This window comes from Thunnus maccoyii, chromosome 3, assembly GCF_910596095.1.
Source record: "Thunnus maccoyii chromosome 3, fThuMac1.1, whole genome shotgun sequence".
NCBI classification, from domain to species: Eukaryota; Metazoa; Chordata; class Actinopteri; order Scombriformes; family Scombridae; genus Thunnus; species Thunnus maccoyii.
In genome coordinates, this window is record NC_056535.1 from 16,523,109 (window position 1) to 16,540,061 (window position 16,953).

General features: G+C 40.8%; 1 protein-coding gene across 3 annotated transcripts in view; it reads right to left on the bottom strand.

Annotated features, from left to right (window-relative positions):
* The window catches only part of col7a1 (collagen, type VII, alpha 1), a 62,016-nt gene that overhangs the window by 27,418 nt on the left and 17,645 nt on the right, over positions 1 to 16,953 (bottom strand). For all 3 annotated transcript variants that reach the window (XM_042406762.1, XM_042406763.1, XM_042406761.1), the window contains exons 19-72: positions 16,326 to 16,469; positions 16,042 to 16,173; positions 15,678 to 15,824; positions 15,341 to 15,463; positions 15,099 to 15,248; positions 14,871 to 15,007; positions 14,608 to 14,734; positions 14,371 to 14,514; positions 13,547 to 13,716; positions 13,238 to 13,273; positions 13,046 to 13,072; positions 12,908 to 12,952; positions 12,675 to 12,794; positions 12,520 to 12,591; positions 12,393 to 12,428; positions 12,244 to 12,297; positions 12,020 to 12,094; positions 11,677 to 11,790; positions 10,205 to 10,231; positions 10,052 to 10,105; positions 9,871 to 9,942; positions 9,728 to 9,787; positions 9,238 to 9,273; positions 9,111 to 9,155; positions 8,655 to 8,690; positions 8,501 to 8,545; positions 8,333 to 8,368; positions 8,156 to 8,191; positions 7,987 to 8,019; positions 7,800 to 7,871; positions 7,630 to 7,689; positions 7,389 to 7,424; positions 7,223 to 7,303; positions 6,298 to 6,333; positions 5,452 to 5,496; positions 5,274 to 5,345; positions 5,104 to 5,148; positions 4,979 to 5,014; positions 4,796 to 4,837; positions 4,538 to 4,618; positions 4,336 to 4,371; positions 4,174 to 4,209; positions 3,777 to 3,857; positions 3,621 to 3,656; positions 3,074 to 3,145; positions 2,860 to 2,904; positions 2,417 to 2,452; positions 1,966 to 2,001; positions 1,317 to 1,421; positions 1,155 to 1,220; positions 649 to 684; positions 523 to 558; positions 370 to 417; positions 224 to 259 (exon numbers count right to left, since the gene is read on the bottom strand). In XM_042406762.1, coding sequence (XP_042262696.1) covers positions 224 to 259; positions 370 to 417; positions 523 to 558; positions 649 to 684; positions 1,155 to 1,220; positions 1,317 to 1,421; positions 1,966 to 2,001; positions 2,417 to 2,452; positions 2,860 to 2,904; positions 3,074 to 3,145; positions 3,621 to 3,656; positions 3,777 to 3,857; positions 4,174 to 4,209; positions 4,336 to 4,371; positions 4,538 to 4,618; positions 4,796 to 4,837; positions 4,979 to 5,014; positions 5,104 to 5,148; positions 5,274 to 5,345; positions 5,452 to 5,496; positions 6,298 to 6,333; positions 7,223 to 7,303; positions 7,389 to 7,424; positions 7,630 to 7,689; positions 7,800 to 7,871; positions 7,987 to 8,019; positions 8,156 to 8,191; positions 8,333 to 8,368; positions 8,501 to 8,545; positions 8,655 to 8,690; positions 9,111 to 9,155; positions 9,238 to 9,273; positions 9,728 to 9,787; positions 9,871 to 9,942; positions 10,052 to 10,105; positions 10,205 to 10,231; positions 11,677 to 11,790; positions 12,020 to 12,094; positions 12,244 to 12,297; positions 12,393 to 12,428; positions 12,520 to 12,591; positions 12,675 to 12,794; positions 12,908 to 12,952; positions 13,046 to 13,072; positions 13,238 to 13,273; positions 13,547 to 13,716; positions 14,371 to 14,514; positions 14,608 to 14,734; positions 14,871 to 15,007; positions 15,099 to 15,248; positions 15,341 to 15,463; positions 15,678 to 15,824; positions 16,042 to 16,173; positions 16,326 to 16,469 — 3,644 coding nt within the window. The remainder of the gene's footprint in view (positions 1 to 223; positions 260 to 369; positions 418 to 522; positions 559 to 648; positions 685 to 1,154; positions 1,221 to 1,316; positions 1,422 to 1,965; positions 2,002 to 2,416; positions 2,453 to 2,859; positions 2,905 to 3,073; positions 3,146 to 3,620; positions 3,657 to 3,776; positions 3,858 to 4,173; positions 4,210 to 4,335; positions 4,372 to 4,537; positions 4,619 to 4,795; positions 4,838 to 4,978; positions 5,015 to 5,103; positions 5,149 to 5,273; positions 5,346 to 5,451; positions 5,497 to 6,297; positions 6,334 to 7,222; positions 7,304 to 7,388; positions 7,425 to 7,629; positions 7,690 to 7,799; positions 7,872 to 7,986; positions 8,020 to 8,155; positions 8,192 to 8,332; positions 8,369 to 8,500; positions 8,546 to 8,654; positions 8,691 to 9,110; positions 9,156 to 9,237; positions 9,274 to 9,727; positions 9,788 to 9,870; positions 9,943 to 10,051; positions 10,106 to 10,204; positions 10,232 to 11,676; positions 11,791 to 12,019; positions 12,095 to 12,243; positions 12,298 to 12,392; positions 12,429 to 12,519; positions 12,592 to 12,674; positions 12,795 to 12,907; positions 12,953 to 13,045; positions 13,073 to 13,237; positions 13,274 to 13,546; positions 13,717 to 14,370; positions 14,515 to 14,607; positions 14,735 to 14,870; positions 15,008 to 15,098; positions 15,249 to 15,340; positions 15,464 to 15,677; positions 15,825 to 16,041; positions 16,174 to 16,325; positions 16,470 to 16,953) is intronic.

A 16,953-nucleotide genomic window follows, 5' to 3' on the forward strand; every position in this document is an offset into this window, starting at 1 on the left:
ATATTTATGTATACAAGAGTAAAATTTGAGATTAAGACTGGTTGGACTCCACAAAAGTCCACAAAAAAAACAAAAAGAAAACATTTCTCGCCATTCATAATATGACCAAGAGGACCATTTACATCTTTCAGGAAATGTGCTCCACCAACCGACGTTATCATCTTATCATGGACCAACAAGCAAAAATCTTATTCAAATGCAAATCATAATTGTGTCCACACACCTGAATACCGAGGCCAGCCAGGGCCCTCTGGACATCCTGGTGAGAGAAATACAGAGACATCATTCACCAGACATGAAGAACATTGACAATTAAGGATTCCACAAGTCACAGCTGGGTCATGACAGGTGACATGCTGACTGTCTTACCACTTCTGTTCCAGGTTTGCCTGGCGCCCCATCTTCTCCTGGGTCCCCCTGTCAATAAAAAGATTGATATCTTTTTGTCAAATGTCAACACAAAACACACAAAACCTCAATCATGTCACACTTTTACTATAACAGGGATAGAAGCTTACTTACAACGTCACCTTTAAGACCAGGTAGTCCTCTCTCCCCCTGGCAAACAAAGTTACAAGGTCAAAAAACAGACTAAGTGGTTACTGATTTAAAAGCAATCTGAGATTAATAAGGACAACTATGACTTACTGTGGATCCCCCAATTCCTGGGATCCCAGGTATACCCTGAAGGACAGAGCAAGGACAATGATAAAAACATCAACAGATAAGACTGTGGGAGGGATGCAGTCGCATACAGAGACAGATGTAGATAAAACACACAGCATTGGTGCTACATGTGGGAGGGCAATGCTGCTGGGTATAACATGACCACACAAGAGCTAGATACATGGTAGAAAAATGATCACAGAAATATTTACTCTGCACCTTCATTTGATGTTTCTGTAACTATCTTTTAGATAATAGTGCGCAAAAAGAAACCCAATTCTGTGAACACATAATTACATACAGAAGAACGGTTTTATTTGTATAATGATTTTGTCTTCCATCAATGCACAGTAGCCCTCGGAGGTCCATATTATTCCTCGCACACCACACTGCAGGAGAAGCAGTGATGTGCGTGCTGAACTGTAATATGCATTTTAAGAAAGTAATTAATGACAATGTCAGCATGCTGCAAAGTCATGCAAACTCACAGGGGTTCCTGGAGGCCCCTGTGGACCTGGGATTGGTGCCGTTTGAGCTCCTTTTGCATACACAACCTGAGAGAGAGAGAGACAGTGCATAGATTAGTAATGCCATACTATCTTTCCCGTCCATAATATTTTTTTAAAAACATGTTTCTACGTCAGTCGCACCTGTCCAGGAGGACCAATGCTGCCAGGTACTCCAGGAGGCCCTGTAGGACCAGGGGGGCCTACAGGCCCAACAAGGCCCCGATCTCCTTTCTGCCCGTCACGGCCCTGAAAAAACATGCGATTACGCAACTGAGACTCTCTCTATACAGGGTTACTTCCTCGTGCGCTATAGTAGAGGTTGAACTGTAAAATCAAAGCAGGTGGCCGCTGCCACCCCTCCACTGATGTTCTAGAGATAATTAATATGAATTTGCACATGAAAACAGCACTCTGACATTTGGCGCCTCTCTGGATTCCTCTCAGAAGTGGCTCCCCCTTAAAGGCTAAGCTCGATCATTAGAGGCTAGAGAAATATAGAGCTGCCTCTGAGAAGCCTATTGATTCAGCAGTGAGTGAGCATATGATGGTAAAGTCAATGTCAGAGCAAACTATAGTTGATAAATACTCACTTGAGGGACAAAGTGAAGAGGAGAAAGGAAAGGAGGAAAGCAGATGTGTAATACAATTAAGTTGAGAAAGGCAGGATCAATAAAGGAAGGAGGAGGTGAGAAAGGGCAGGTTGAGACACAGAGGATAGTGTGTCGAAACAAAGTGAGAACAAAAACACATTGGAGGAATCATGATGTAAAGGAGACTTGGCAAAACTGACATCTCGTCCAGCTGCTCCTCCTTCTCCTTTGTCACCCTGTAGATTAAAGACAGCAGTGTCAGGAAATACAGACACAATAAGCATAATCTTAAAATAATATTCTATTAAGTTACTACAATAAAGACGGATTGGTCCAACCAAGCTACAGTAAATGACTGTTCTCTGTAATCATATTAACCTAAAATGGCTTTAGTCAATTTTGTTAGATGTTTTTGCTTAAGGTACAGTACATCCTGTAGAATTAAATCTGAGATGCTACATTTTCACAGCTCATTCTGCATGACAACATTGATAAAATTTTTATTTCAAAAATTTGTCAAATATATTTGTCAGACAACAAAGAAATCTTATTACTGGTTAGCTAAAATGACATTTGGTGGGAACACTCCTTGACTAAAACTCATCCTTCAAGTGCCAGATAATTTTATAAACCATATAAACAGTCACAAACCTTTCTCCCATCTTCACCTGGCACACCATCCTCACCCTGTAAGTCAAAACAAAATGCATTACTGACTCTGCAGCAACAAACTGAATAATGGACAGCCAGTGATGTAGGAGCACTCAGATAATTCAGTGCCACCGCTTTAGAGACTCACTTGAGACAGCCATTATGCAGCAGACCCTGAAATAAATGTCTGCACTGATTTTGATCAGCACGCACCATTCACAGGAAAGAGTATGTCAAGGCCATTACCAATTAGCGAATGACAGATAGAAAAAAACGAGCACTGCTGACAAATTCCATATTCTTGACTATTGAACTGAGAAGAATCGATATCAAAATATGCCAGTCAAGTCACTAATTGAATGTGTAAAGGGTCATATTACAGTATGTCATGGAGAGTGGATGTTATAGTATACTAGTGAAGAAAAATCTTAGCAAGGAGTTACCATTTTACCAGGAGGCCCAATTTTGCCGTCTTCACCTGCTTTACCCTGAAATATAACAGGACACAAGACACAACTGAGTAAATGTGGTAGAAAACAAACTGAGATATAAATAAATGAATAAATGGTTCAGACTGCTGGAGACACAAAAACAAAAAAGCTTGTGTGTGTGTGTGTGTGTGTGTGTGTGTGTGTGTGTGTGTGTGTGTGTACTCACAGGTGTCCCTGGAGTGCCTGGAGGCCCAACAGGCCCTCGGAGGCCCTGCTCTCCTCTAAGTCCTGGTAAACCCTAAAACAAACCAACACACACTAGAGTGAATCATCTAATCTTAGTTTTAGATAAACAAAATGTCCAGACTGATTTCATTTTTTCAGATATGCAGTACAGTGTGGAAAGGCTAATTTGAAAATAGAGAATTTAAAATGTGAAATGTACGTTTTTAGAATAATTATAATGACTGTTATAATGCAATAGTCTCCTGCGTAACCCAACTGGTCTGGAGACATCTTTCCCTATGGTCAGCTTATGCAACCAGTCACAAGACTGGAATAAAATATCTCCACAGTGCCCTCTGCAGCATGCACACATAAAGTGCACAAAAGTGAGTGCAACATGGTGGCAGCCCTGTGTTTGATAAATATTTGTGTAAAATCGAATTTAGATAATATGATTAAAATCAGAAAATAAAATAACCTCTTGGACCAGATTACTAAATAAATACAAATCTGACAGTGTCTTGCATTGTTGTCACAGTGAAACTCACATCTCTCCCAGGATCTCCCTGTTTCCCAGGATCACCCTATAACACAAAGAAAAAAAGAAATACAGTGTATTAGTTGTGTACACATTAACCAATCAGTGATGTTCTATATGCAGTATGTTTGTGTGGATTGGTGAAAAATAGCAGTAACTGAGGTACCCTCTGACCAGGTGGTCCAGCAGCACCTAGTTTACCATCCAGACCAGGACGTCCATCTAACCCGGATGCTCCCCTTTCTCCCTAACCACACAGAGGTTTAGGGTTAAAATATTACATTTCCATTAAAGCCGAAACAGTAAGAGATGTTTTAGAAGTTTTAGTTTTAGTTTAAGTGGCACAATTCAACTTTTGGCCATGAAGCTTTCTGCCAGCCCCCCTGCACTTCATCCCACTGGGAATCTACTGCATGGGAAACAGAATCCGGCGGAATGAAGGACAGTGAGACCTGCCACTCACCAGAAAGCTGAAAATCCTTTGTTTTTTACTTTTTCAATACTAATAAAATTACACGGATCAGTAGGTGGGATTGTAAGAAACGCACTGATTGATTTCAAACCTTCTCTCCAGGGGCTCCTCTTTCTCCTGTGTCACCCTGGAAATATGAGAAGTAAAAGTGATGTAAATACATGTGAGAGGCAACAAGACGATGATTCAGATATTTACAGATATCTAGTTATGAGAACTGATGAAGAGAAGCAGTGAAAGAAAAGAAACTCACTCTTGAGCCTGCAGGCCCCCGTTGTCCCTCTGGACCCTTTATGAACAGCAGGGAAAGAACAAGAAGTCACAAAGGATCATCAGTCACGCACATTAAATCAACAGGGAAAGGGGTCAGTGGACATACTGATGCATACAGTACACAATGACATATCAGATGCTCATGGAAGCATTTAAAAATTGCAAGAATGAGGAAAACTTACTCGTAGGCCTGAGGCTCCTGGAGTCCCTGCTTCGCCTTTCTGACCTTTGCCGCCATGCTCTCCTGGGTCGCCGGCGTCGCCCTGGGAATCACAAAGATGTCAACAACACTGATGTAAGTTGTTTTGGTTGTGACACTGTCTTTCATTTTATTTTTATCTATCAATTGTTCCATTATGTCGGCCATAAATAGCTGTAATAAGAGGATACGTATGCAATTGTGCATGGACACACATTTTCTTTTCAGGTACAGTACATACCTTCTCTCCTCTCTCTCCTTTACTCTGGCCTATGATGTCAGACTGTTGAAGAGAGCAAACACAGAAGATCACATGTAGTTCTGCTTCCTTTGTGTTATCAGAATCGAGTTGAATGAGGTTCAATAAACAGTAAAAATATGCTGGAGCTGGTTTATTTTGGCAAAAAAAAACTGACACACTCACAACTTTTCCTGGTGGTCCTGGAGGCCCTTGAGGTCCCTTGAAGAAGAGAGTGAAGTGTGTGAATCCGCAAACAGTATATATAAAGTTTGATAAGCACTTTGTGAAAAAAAAAGTAGACAACAAACCTGTTCTCCTTTCTCTCCTCTCAGTCCCGCAGGTCCAGGGCTGCCCTATGATCAAACACAGATCAATAATGATGCTGAGCAGCTCACCTTCCTCACTGTTTCTTTTCTCAAGTCCTCGGTGGAATAGCACAAAAGCATATTGAAAAGCTGTACATAAACGTGTGTCTCACATTTCTTCCATGCTCTCCTGGGTCTCCCAAGTCTCCTTTCTCTCCTGGTCGTCCTGGCTGACCGGCAAGTCCCTGAGGGGAGTCAATAAAAATGTCCCCTTACTGATCTTTCCAACTTGGTAGTTTTAAAGTTTTAGTATGCTTTACTATAAAAATGTATCAATGACATTTGTCCTACCCTCAGTCCTCTTTCTCCTGACTTCCCTGGAAGTCCAGATTCACCCTGATGAAAAACAAATTTATTACAAACAAGATTAATAGTCTACTGCCATGCTAGCAGCTCTGAGGCTGTACTTAGGCACAGTGGAGCTTTGAGCTAAATGGTAACAAATCTTAGTTTAGTCTTTTAGCATTCTAACATTGAGTAATTAGAACTTAACAAACTACAGCTGAGGATAATGGGAACATAATTAGTTTTGCAAGTATTTGGTCAAAGTAAATCAAAGTAGGCTACCTCATCAAAGTGATTCCAATTCATCTTGAGGGGAACATGAATGTCTTTACCAAATTTAACAGTTATCCATCGTATAGTTGTTGAGAAATTTCACTCAAAACAACAAATGCCAACCTCATGGTGGAGCAAGGAAAGATAAAAATTCAGGGGCTCAACAAAGTCATTTGGATTCATCCTCTGGAGACCATGAAGGTCTGTAGCAAAATTTTGTGCTGGCGTCATTGATTTATAGATGGTGAGATATTCCACAGGATAAGTCACTAGGGTTCATTCTCTGGGTACCATGAATGTCTACAAAAAAGGTTTATCTTAATCCGAGTTGCTCATTTATTTCAGTATGGACCAGAGCTACTAGCATAGAGCCATGCCACTAGCCATGCTGATACCTAAATATGGTAATGGGAAATGGACATCTTCACACTAATCTTCATGGATTAAAAAATGTTTTTGGTGAGAGATAGATTCAGATAATGAGAATTGCATCAATAAATATTCAAGCAAAAAATGAAATGAAAATTAGTATTCTAAAAATGAGATACAGAGAGAATAAAAGAAACAGATCAAACTTACAGGAGTGCCTTCATCACCCTTCTCTCCTCTTTCTCCCTGTAAAATATAAAAATGAATAATTCATGGATTTTATCTCAAATCTACACAACAGCGAACATATACATGGGAAAATGTGAGAAAATTGACATGCCATACATTTGAGTGTATTTGTTTTTACCTCTTAAAGGGCATCTTTGGAAAGAGATGCGTGTCAGAAGGAACAGAAAACAGGCTTTCTGATCTTTGATTACAGCACTGAGGGCAACATGCAGCAACAGAAGCTTTGTTTTTACAATAGTATAACGAGCTATTTTATTCCCATTGCAACTTCAATGAGTAAAGACAGGTATGGAAGTGAATGCTATAATGTAGCTTAATGTAAGGGCTGGGCAATATAGTTAATATCATTGTCAGGATCTTAATGAGAATGTTGTCAATATACTGTATATCACTAACTGCCAGATCATTAATTTGGACAACAGAAATTTGTAGAATGATAACACGATTAGATAAGCAAGCAACAATTACTTTCATTACAATAAATATGCAGATTATTTTCTTCATTCATCATTCAGTCACTAAATTGTCAATCACAATTTCCCATAATCCAAGGTGATATCGTAAAATGTCTTGTTTTGTCTGACAGACAGTCCAAAACCCATAGAAATTCCATTTACAGTAATGTAAAACAGAAAAAAAACAGTAAATTCTCACATTGGAGAAGCTTTAACCAAATAATATTTGCTTGAAATTAGGTGATTAATTGATAAGTCTATCGACAGACGATAAATTGGCGGTACTATATGTAGAGAATGCTGACAACAAGCTTTTGATAAAAGTACCGGAAAAGGTGGCGAGAGAAGATACTGTTGAAGAGTAAACCATGTTACTTTTCACAGTCAAGAGTTGAAAGTTTCAGCCAGATCAGACACACAAGAACTCTGACCTCTTTCCCAGGAAGACCGGGCTTTCCTGGGATTCCTGGCCGCCCATTCTCCCCCCGCTCCCCTGGTTCACCTGGGTCTCCCTAAAGAACAGTTTCAAGACCACTTTAGCAATCAAATAAAGATGAATAAACAGAGAGGCTTAAGAAAACACAGCAGGCTTCTCACCTTGGTACCCGGCCTTCCACTGATACCAGCAGGTCCCTGAGGGAAGAGCACATGTTTTATGTATTTTTTGGTTTTGAGTGGTTTTAGGGCACGCCTTACACTGACAGGTGGCACAGGGGAATGTTTCATAAGTAATGGATGCTATTTTCAGGAATATATCACAGCAGTTGTAAACATTATGACTGCACCATCTGCTCTTCTGATAAAGAGTGGTGTTATGACGATTTCAGTCCGAACTTACTCGATCTCCTGGCTCTCCTTTAGCTCCAAGCACGCCTGACCCTCCTGACCCTGGAGCCCCCTTTAAGAAATGTCATTTGGTCAGTTTCTATGTGTACATTCTCACAATCACACACACACAAGCAAACAAATCCATATTTTCTGCAGCATTATCATCCCATGGTTACTCACTTTCTCTCCTCTCTGTCCTTGCTCTCCCTTTTCTCCCCTCTGCCCCTCAGTACCAGAGAGGCCTCGCTCACCCTGTGGGAGAAGAGCAAAGGAGAGGAAACCCATCAGAGTGAAGGATAGAGGAGTCAGTGCACAGCGAGCTCTGTTAAACTGAGTGGTTGTATGAGAGCAGAATGTGATAGCTTACCCGTTCCCCTTTCTGTCCTGCCAAACCTGGAACCTGGATGATATGAATAATACAGTCAAGACTTGTCACCACAGACAAAGACTGTCGGTGACATTAAGTGCATATGCAAAATGAAAGAAGAGATGAATTATTATTTCTCATGATTCTTTTTTCTTATCTGATAACTCACACTTCTGGCGGGCTCCCCTCGTTCGCCTTTGTTTCCCTGGGAACAGACACGTTCACTTATTCTTTCATCTTTGCTTAGAAATTCATTACATCAGATTATGAAACGTTCTGCGATGGAATCACGTTCCTATTGACTCGCTGCTTCCCTCACGATTACACTTAATTGAATCAGTCTCACCTTTTCTCCTTCCAGTCCACTGGGCCCTGGTAAACCCTGATGACAAATGGAAAGACTCATTCATGAGACTCCCTGTGCATTTATAGTAGTCAGCTCAGGCAGCAAATATGAAACAAAAAGGATACACTGATGTCATTAGCCAAAACTACATGACAGTCTGTAACTTACTCTCAACCCTTGTGTTCCTGGGAGGCCTGGTTTCCCTGGGTCCCCCTGAGAAGACAACATTATTCAGATAAAAGTACAAAACGTGTCTGAAACTAAATATATTAACAGTTGAACTCATGTAAATCATAAACTAAAGCAACACTGCTGTACTCACTCTCTCCCCAGTTTCACCAACCAATCCTCTCTCCCCCTACAAGGGGACACATGTCAGAGAAATTTGCTAAGTAGTCTCATCTATCACAAAATGTACATATACAATTGCTCAATGAAAGATGTTAATTTTGTACTATTAAGCATCCTTTGTAACTGGAATTTTCCCATCAATACCAGTAACTTACAGAAAAAAAGTAGCAGCCATTCTGCATCTGACCTTTGCGTCTACACATTAATCAACTTTTTAAAAATGATCTTCCTGTAAACATGCAACAGTGATTTAGAATAGGAAGTGTTAACAAGTTAACTAAACCTGCTGCTATATCTGTGAATGTGGACCACAGTAAATATACTATGCACTCTCTCTCTCTCTCTCTCTCTCTCTCTCACACACACACACACACACACACACACACACACACGTGCATGCTTGACTGATTCACTTCTTGTGACTCACCCTGTCTCCCTGTGATCCAGGCTCACCTGGCTGTCCACGGTCGCCCTATCAGGATTGAGAGAGTGAGAGAGGTCATTCATCCATTTAAACCTTACAACAGAAGTAATTTTTCTCACCTTTATCTTACCTTGCTGCCAATTTCTCCTGGAGACCCACGAGGACCCTGAAAGACATCAGCATGACTCTTAAAACATACACTTAACACCTCCACCAAGTAGAGATTCTGATTAAATTTAGTGAACTGTGAGGTATAGCAGCGATTGTTTTTTCCTTAGACTAACATCTTTCCATTTACATTTTCTCTCACTGCGAATTTTTTGCAAACCACTTTCATCAGTCTTCCCACAAATTTCACCTAATAATCTTTTTTTTTCACTTGAATTTGAGGGCATTTTGTTAAAACGTGGCATAACAGCAACAAAATCAATTCAAATATCCACAGATCTGGATCCAGATGCAGTTTCAACATTTTTAAATAACAACTTTGGAAGAGTGTGCAGCCTTATCAGAAGTGCGGTCACTGCTTTCTAGTATTTGTTGTGTTAATATTCTGCAAAAACTGGATTCATCATCACAATTTCAGCCGTCAATGTATAACCGCTGTGTGTCTGACCTACCCTGTCCCCGGGCTCTCCTTGCCTGCCCACTGGTCCGGGCGGCCCAACACCACCATCACCCTGAAAAACAACCACAGGCCATGTCTCTGAGATAAACAACCCACGTGTTCATCCACTCATACACCAAATCAATCTGCAGCTACCTTGTCTCCTTTGGCGCCCTGTGGTCCTGCTAGCCCTCTAGAACCCTGATCCCCTGGAGATCCTGGAATACCCTGATAATAAAAATGCAATTAGCAAATGCAAAATACACCCCCGCATGCACACAGAGTTCATCTGCAAACTGGACGTGTCAGCACATTGTCAGTGATTGACGGCACTTACTGGGGAGCCCCTCTCGCCCTTCACAGCCACCCCGCTGCCTACTCCTGGAGGTCCCTGTCAGCAAAGAGAGATAAGAGCTCAGAATCATTATGCTGGCATATTCCTCAGGATATCTCTGCAGTGAGAGGACAAGCTGGTGATGGTGTGACTCACCCTCTCTCCTGTACTGCCCTTGTCTCCCTGCAGAAAGAGAGAGAAGATGCAGAACATCGTTGTAAGGATAAAGTTTCTCTATGATAACCTACTCGAGAGGTAGATGTGCTTCATGTGTATGCATGCATGGTTCATACACAAACAAGCCACCTCTCTGCTGCTCCATATAATATCTCAACACTAGGACAAACTGCTACATGAAAATACAAGACGAGGTAGAATACTGAATTATAAAAATATGTAATCATCGTTCATCAGAAGTCAAATAATTTATCATACTTTTCTTGATTCAAAATTCTTTTAAATCCACAGAAAGAAAATCTTTTTTTTACATTCTTGAGAATTTGTACTGTATTGCTAGTTTGCTGGAAATGACAATTCATATTTTGAAAAATTATAAAAAGTTGATTCATGTGAGTTTCCAGATAAATGTCTTCACAGATATGCACTAGATATGCACCATCAGTGTCTGTCTCAATTAAATATCAAAATTTCTTTTTGGAAAAAAAATCATTAAGATCTGTTAAAAAAACATTTTGAAATTAGAAAACATACATTTGATATGATATTGTGTGACAAAAATAATCTCTCAAGCATCAGATTTGTGAGCACATGCAGTAAATGCTTGAGCCTCCACCGAGGAAGTTAGTGGCTCAATGCTACCACCGTGTGTGCAAGTCTTAAAACAACAGTTGCATCTTAGACCAGTTGTTAGAGTCAAAAGACTTCATAAAGATTTCATTAAGGTCTTTAAAATGTCTACAGAGAAATAAGTCTTAGACACAGTTATTCTGCAGTATGTAAAAATCTAAATGAATGAATGCATTAATGGAGTATACATCGTGAAGCATACATTTTAAAAATATCTGTTTTCACAATAATCTGAATACAGTGTAGTCGATGCCTACTCAACTTAAAAGCATAACAACATTAAAGGTGATAATATTATCTCTTATTTATGGGCTTAGTCTAAAAGAACAGATAGACTTTCATATGTATTTCCGATTGTAAAAAGATTTCTTGTACATACAGTATAATGTCTCTAAGAAGCTCAATAAAACAGCATGAATAGTTGAAGCTGATGTTTCCAGCAACCAATAACAGCAGGGGAACTATTTCAATGATTTAAAATTCTGTATCCATTATGCAATATTAAATTAGTTAGTTAACACAATATCCTAATGTTAATCAATCCACCAGGTCCATATGTTTTTACACTCTAAGATACTAAAGGGATAGGAGAAACACTGGTGAGTCCAGCTTTATCCAACCAAATAGCTTGTACTTTGCCTGTAAGTTTCAATTCTTCACCTTTCTGATTTTCTACCATTTGGGATTTTTACAAACTTTTGATTGTTCTCAAAAAGTTATTTTTTACATTTACTCTTTAAGAGCTGACATAAATATACAAATATTTAAAGCATTACTTTCTAAATTAAGTGAAATGGATCAAAGCAGGAGAGGAGGCTAACCTTGATAGAGAGTCCTGGTGTTCCTGGTATCCCTGGACGACCATCCTGACCTGGCGTTCCTGAAACTCCAGCAGCACCTTTAGCTCCGTCGCTACCTGGCCGACCAGGGGCACCCTTAACACATAATATAAACACTAATTGTTATAAAGAAATGAGGGCTGCAGATTCATTATCTAAAATTTTCCAACACATTTTGACCTCTCTGCTGCAGTTGGACATTTTTTCACAGATGAGAGTGTCTGTGGGATTTAGGCTAAATGTGACCATTTCATTTGTTATCACTTTGTGGCCACATGGATCTTGATGATGGATCTTGTGCTAGGCTTTCCAGTCTGCCTCTTACCGGTATTCCTGGGATGCCTGGTTCTCCTTTCCTCCCTGGAAGACCCCCTCCAGATATAGCTGAACCTGGCTCACCCTAAAAACAACAGCAGCAAGTGCCATGAACAAACACACAAATATTATATTACATATCATTTTGCTCTGTCTCTTTCAAACTGGCACAAACAAACTACACACGCACTTGGGTAGATTAGGGAAAAGGTTAGAAATGATCACTCAGCTCACCCTTTCACCTTTATCGCCCTTTGACCCTGGTGACCCTGGCACACCGGGTTCACCCTAGAACAATAGAAAAAGACTTAGGAAGCACTGTGCTTGATATTTAAGTGTCTACCTAACAACTCTGTGGATCAGGATAACAGAGGGTTACTCACTGTGTCTCCTCTGATACCAGGTATGCCCTGTGAACCCTGAAGGACAATAAAACAACATAATTGATCATTTTAATAAAACATGAATTCATCCAATAGTACCCTGGTTTTTGGTTTTGGCTGCACTCACCGGGACTCCTACATTTCCAGGGGAACCTGGTCGTCCTGGCAACCCTGGACTCCCATCAACACCAGGAAAACCCTAGAAAGAGAACAAACTGATTGTTAAGTCAGTCCTGATTGGGAAAGTTTGTGTAATATTGGTATGACCTTAGCTGTACTCACTCTCTCCCCCTTTTCACCTTTCACCCTTGCTGAGGGCTCACTAGGGATAGTTTGGCCTGGTGGACCTGGGCGTCCTTCAGGGCCTCTGGGGCCATCCCTCCCAGGCAAACCATCGCGACCCTGCATCACAAACACAGACGGATACATTATTAGGATGTACAATAAATAATATTTTGAAAAATCAGTACATTGCCACTTAGAAACATCAGGGTCAATGATGAGGAATGACTCACAGGCTCTCCCTTGCGTCCAGCTGCACCATCTCTGCCACTGTCACCCTATAGCAGTCCAACAAAAAATGGCATGTAAACAGGTGAAAATATGTATTACAAGAAGAGTGGTTAAAAAAGGAGCTACTTTCTGCACTGTACCTTCTCTCCACGTTCTCCCCTCTCACCCTGAAAAATGATAAAGATTAAACTTATTTAGAGCTTAAGGATGTTTCTGGTAGTCATAAAGTGTCCAGTATAATCCTCAGAGCTGGAGCTGAGTTTAGTTAATAAACTGAACTGAATGAAAAAGGCTATAATACAGTATGGAGGTGCAGTTACAGAATGACTCACCCGAGGGCACTGAACGGTACACCGGTCTGGACCGGTCTGGACAGAAACAAAGACAGAAACATTAAGCAGAGATGAGTGAGCCTTTTGTCCTTGGGTGCTCCTTTATTACAATCATTTAAACCCATGCCGGTTCCTTAACTAAAATACCACAAATCAGAATCTGTGTCCAACTTTAAGATTTCATTTGGTGAAGAAATAATGCTGAAAAGAGTGTGATAGATATAGCAATATCACAATAGTGGGAGATGTCTCTAATGTGAGAAACATAATTATGAACAAAATAAATGCTTTTTCCAGATTTCTTCTTACCACTGGTACTCTGGCAATACCACAAAGCAAGTCTGCCAGACCAGTATGTAGTGTGTCCAACTGTGCTGCATCACGCGTATACAGGATGTTCCGGGTGTTGCCATCCGTCAATGCCCGACGCAGCTCATCAGTATTCGCCCGGTCTACACCCACTGCTAATACTGTCACACCTAGCAAGAACACCAACAGATTTTTCTCGTTGAACAGACACAGATTTGGGGGTTTTGGGGGTTTGTGTGTGTATATATATATATATATATATATATATATATATATATATATATATATATGTGATATACATATATATGTGCTGGCTGAGCCGGCTAACCTCCGCTTAGCCCTCTGCTAACTTGAATGGATCAAATTTTGATAGTGAAACAAGCCATTTCACAGGGGTTGTGTGACACTCAAAACTATTTATCCACCATTATACAGCCGAAACAGTAGCAACGGAGTAGGCTACGGCAGAGCCTATGACGTAAGCAATGTCGACAATGTTTTTGTAATTACTCTCACTGCCAGAAGGGGGTGACAAAAGTCCCACATTGCAGCTTTAAGACAATCTATGTGAAATATTTTCAAAGAGAATTTTACATGCATGTCTGTAGCTGATTAACCTGATAATCAATAATTTTTTTTATTTTTAATTTCCTGGAGATCTGGAACCAGGTTAGTGGATGATGAACTTAATGCTAAACAAAGCCTTCTATCATACAGCCAACCATACGTATAGGGGCAGGGAGTTACTTCCAGTGAAGCTAAACCCTAACTTTCATTCTAAAGATGATAAGAATATGACTGCTTGCTGCTCTGCTCCAGCACACCTGTAGTTCTGAGATTACTGGCTGCCAGAGTGAGGTTGTCAGCAGATTTTTTGTCAGCAATGATGACAACAACACCGGGGACCGTCGGTCTCCGTCCAGCTGAGGGGGTCAAAAGGTACTGTTGGGTGAAAGTCACTGCCTGGCCTGCAGAGGGAGACAGACAATATCACAACTAAGTTCAGTGAGGGACAACACCAGTAAGGATATTCATCAGAAAAGAGTGAGAAAAAAACAGACCAATATTATTCCCTGGGCTTTCATCAAAAGGTGTGGACTGGATCTCTTGAAGCAGTGTGTCAAACCTGCTGTGACGATTAAGCAGGAACCATATTTTGGGTCTGTAACCATACACAACAACTCCCACCTGAAACAAGCAGAAAACGAAATCAAATGTAAGCATTTCACAATAGGCCATAAGCAAAACATTTACATGCCCATAGATAATGTGAGCTATACCAGCCTTGTATCTCTCCATGCCCAGTTTTGAGACTTATTTGTACCTGTGAGTCGCGGGGTCCAATGGTGTGGATCGACCCAGCTGCACTAGTGAGAAGTGCACGCAGAGGACTTGCAAGGTTTATCCGATCCGTAGATGCCGGCACCAGGAACACCACATCCAAACGCCCGCCCACACACACTGTGGAAGTAGAAGTATATGAGTAAGTGAGGTATCCAAAGATGTTTAAAACTATGTTGAGTTTATTAATAGACCCATGTTAGTATGTTACCAGTGCGTTCATCGACAGAGCTTTCTGTTCCCAGTCCACTTTCAAAGGTGGGCTGTATGGTAAAGCGGTATCGACGGCCCAAACGAAGCCCAGTCACCTGGTAAGAGCTGGATGAAGCCGGGAGCGTAACAGACTGGCCCCGGCCAGTGTCTGAGAAATGTAAAGTTATAATCACAAGACTGTAAAGCTGCATATTAATGTCTGCAATAAAACATATAATGATGTTTAATAATATGTTTCACCTGTCTCCTCTCTCCAGCGTAGAATATATCCCCTGGCACCTTGTAGTGGAGTCCAGCCCAGCCGCACAGAACTCTGGGTAATCTCTGCCACTTGTAAAGTTGTGGTGGGTAGTGGGGGACCAGCTGTATCGATCAAATAATAATAATAATAATAATAATAATAATAATAATAATAATAATAATAATAATAATAATGTGCACATAAACACATTAAATTTGACCTTTCATTTCATGTATCTAATGTATTTTTTGTCATTCACTTTGAAAAACTTTTGATCATTGTTAAGGCTTGTGGGAACCCTGGATTACTGTTGGGATATAGGAAGACAGGACTCACGTGTGGTGACTCTGACAGACACAGGGGTTCCCTCTCGGTTCTGAACTAAAGCCTTGACCTGCACCTCATACTGAGCTCCAGGGTCTAGCCGGTCTAAATCCACTGCTGTCACGTCTCCTCCGACCAGCTGACTCTTCTCCTCACCACCTACAGCAGCATACAGCCAAAGCAATGAGCAGTTGAACACAGTCCAGCAGCCATAGAATATCCATCACAGAAATCATTTATTTCTCATTTAGGTCAGACTCTGACCTGGCATGCATGGTTTAAAGGAAACTTTGGGAACTTTACAAATGAGCTGTGAGATCTATAAAACTTTATGAGATTTTATCACAAAATAAAGACAGACCAGCAATAATCCTACCATCTGTTCTCCTCCAAGACACGCGATAAGCCGTTGCTCCCTGCACACCAACCCAAGTGACTCGGACAACCTCTCCCCGGGTTTCCTGGACTTGCAGTGACGTCACCGTCCCGACCACAGACTGATCTGACTCTGCCAGTACAGACAGTTGACGTGTTTCAAGCATTCTTTATTTACATAGTCCCAATTACTGTATTTTGTATTTTCCTGCTTATATACAAGCTTTTTCTCAATATTCTCAGGACAACAGCAAAAATGTGCATTTGACAAATTCAGTGTGGTACCTGTTCTGATAGTCAGAGTGGCAGGACTTCCTTCTCGAGAGCCACTCAGTGCAGAAATTAACACACTGTAGGCAGAATCTGACTGTAGTCCATCAATGACGAAGGAGGAGACATCAGCAGCCACATTACGAGTTGTTTCAGCTCCTGCAACAAGCAACAACATTGCAGAAAGATGGAAATTCTCCAACAAGAGGCTGACAGTCAAATCACCACCCAAATCCACTTACTGTAGTATTCATTATGTTGGCCTTCTATCATGTACTGATGTATCTTCTTTAAGGATTTAATGCTGACAGAGTCGACCATAACATATTACTAGACAGACTGGAAAACTGGGTGGGACTTTCTGGCACAGTACTGAATCGGTTTGAATCCTACTTAAAGGACAGAGACTTCTTTGTGTCTATAGGTAATTACACATCTGAGCGGACAAAAACGACATGTGGAGTTCCCCGAGCCTTCATTCTGGGAACTCTTCTGTTCAACATCTACATGCTGCCACTGGCTCAAATTATGGAAAACATCAAAATATGATACCACAGTTATGCAGACGACACACAAATTTACATAACCATATCACCAGGGGACTATGGTCCAATACAAGCACTGAGTAAGTGCATTGAATAAA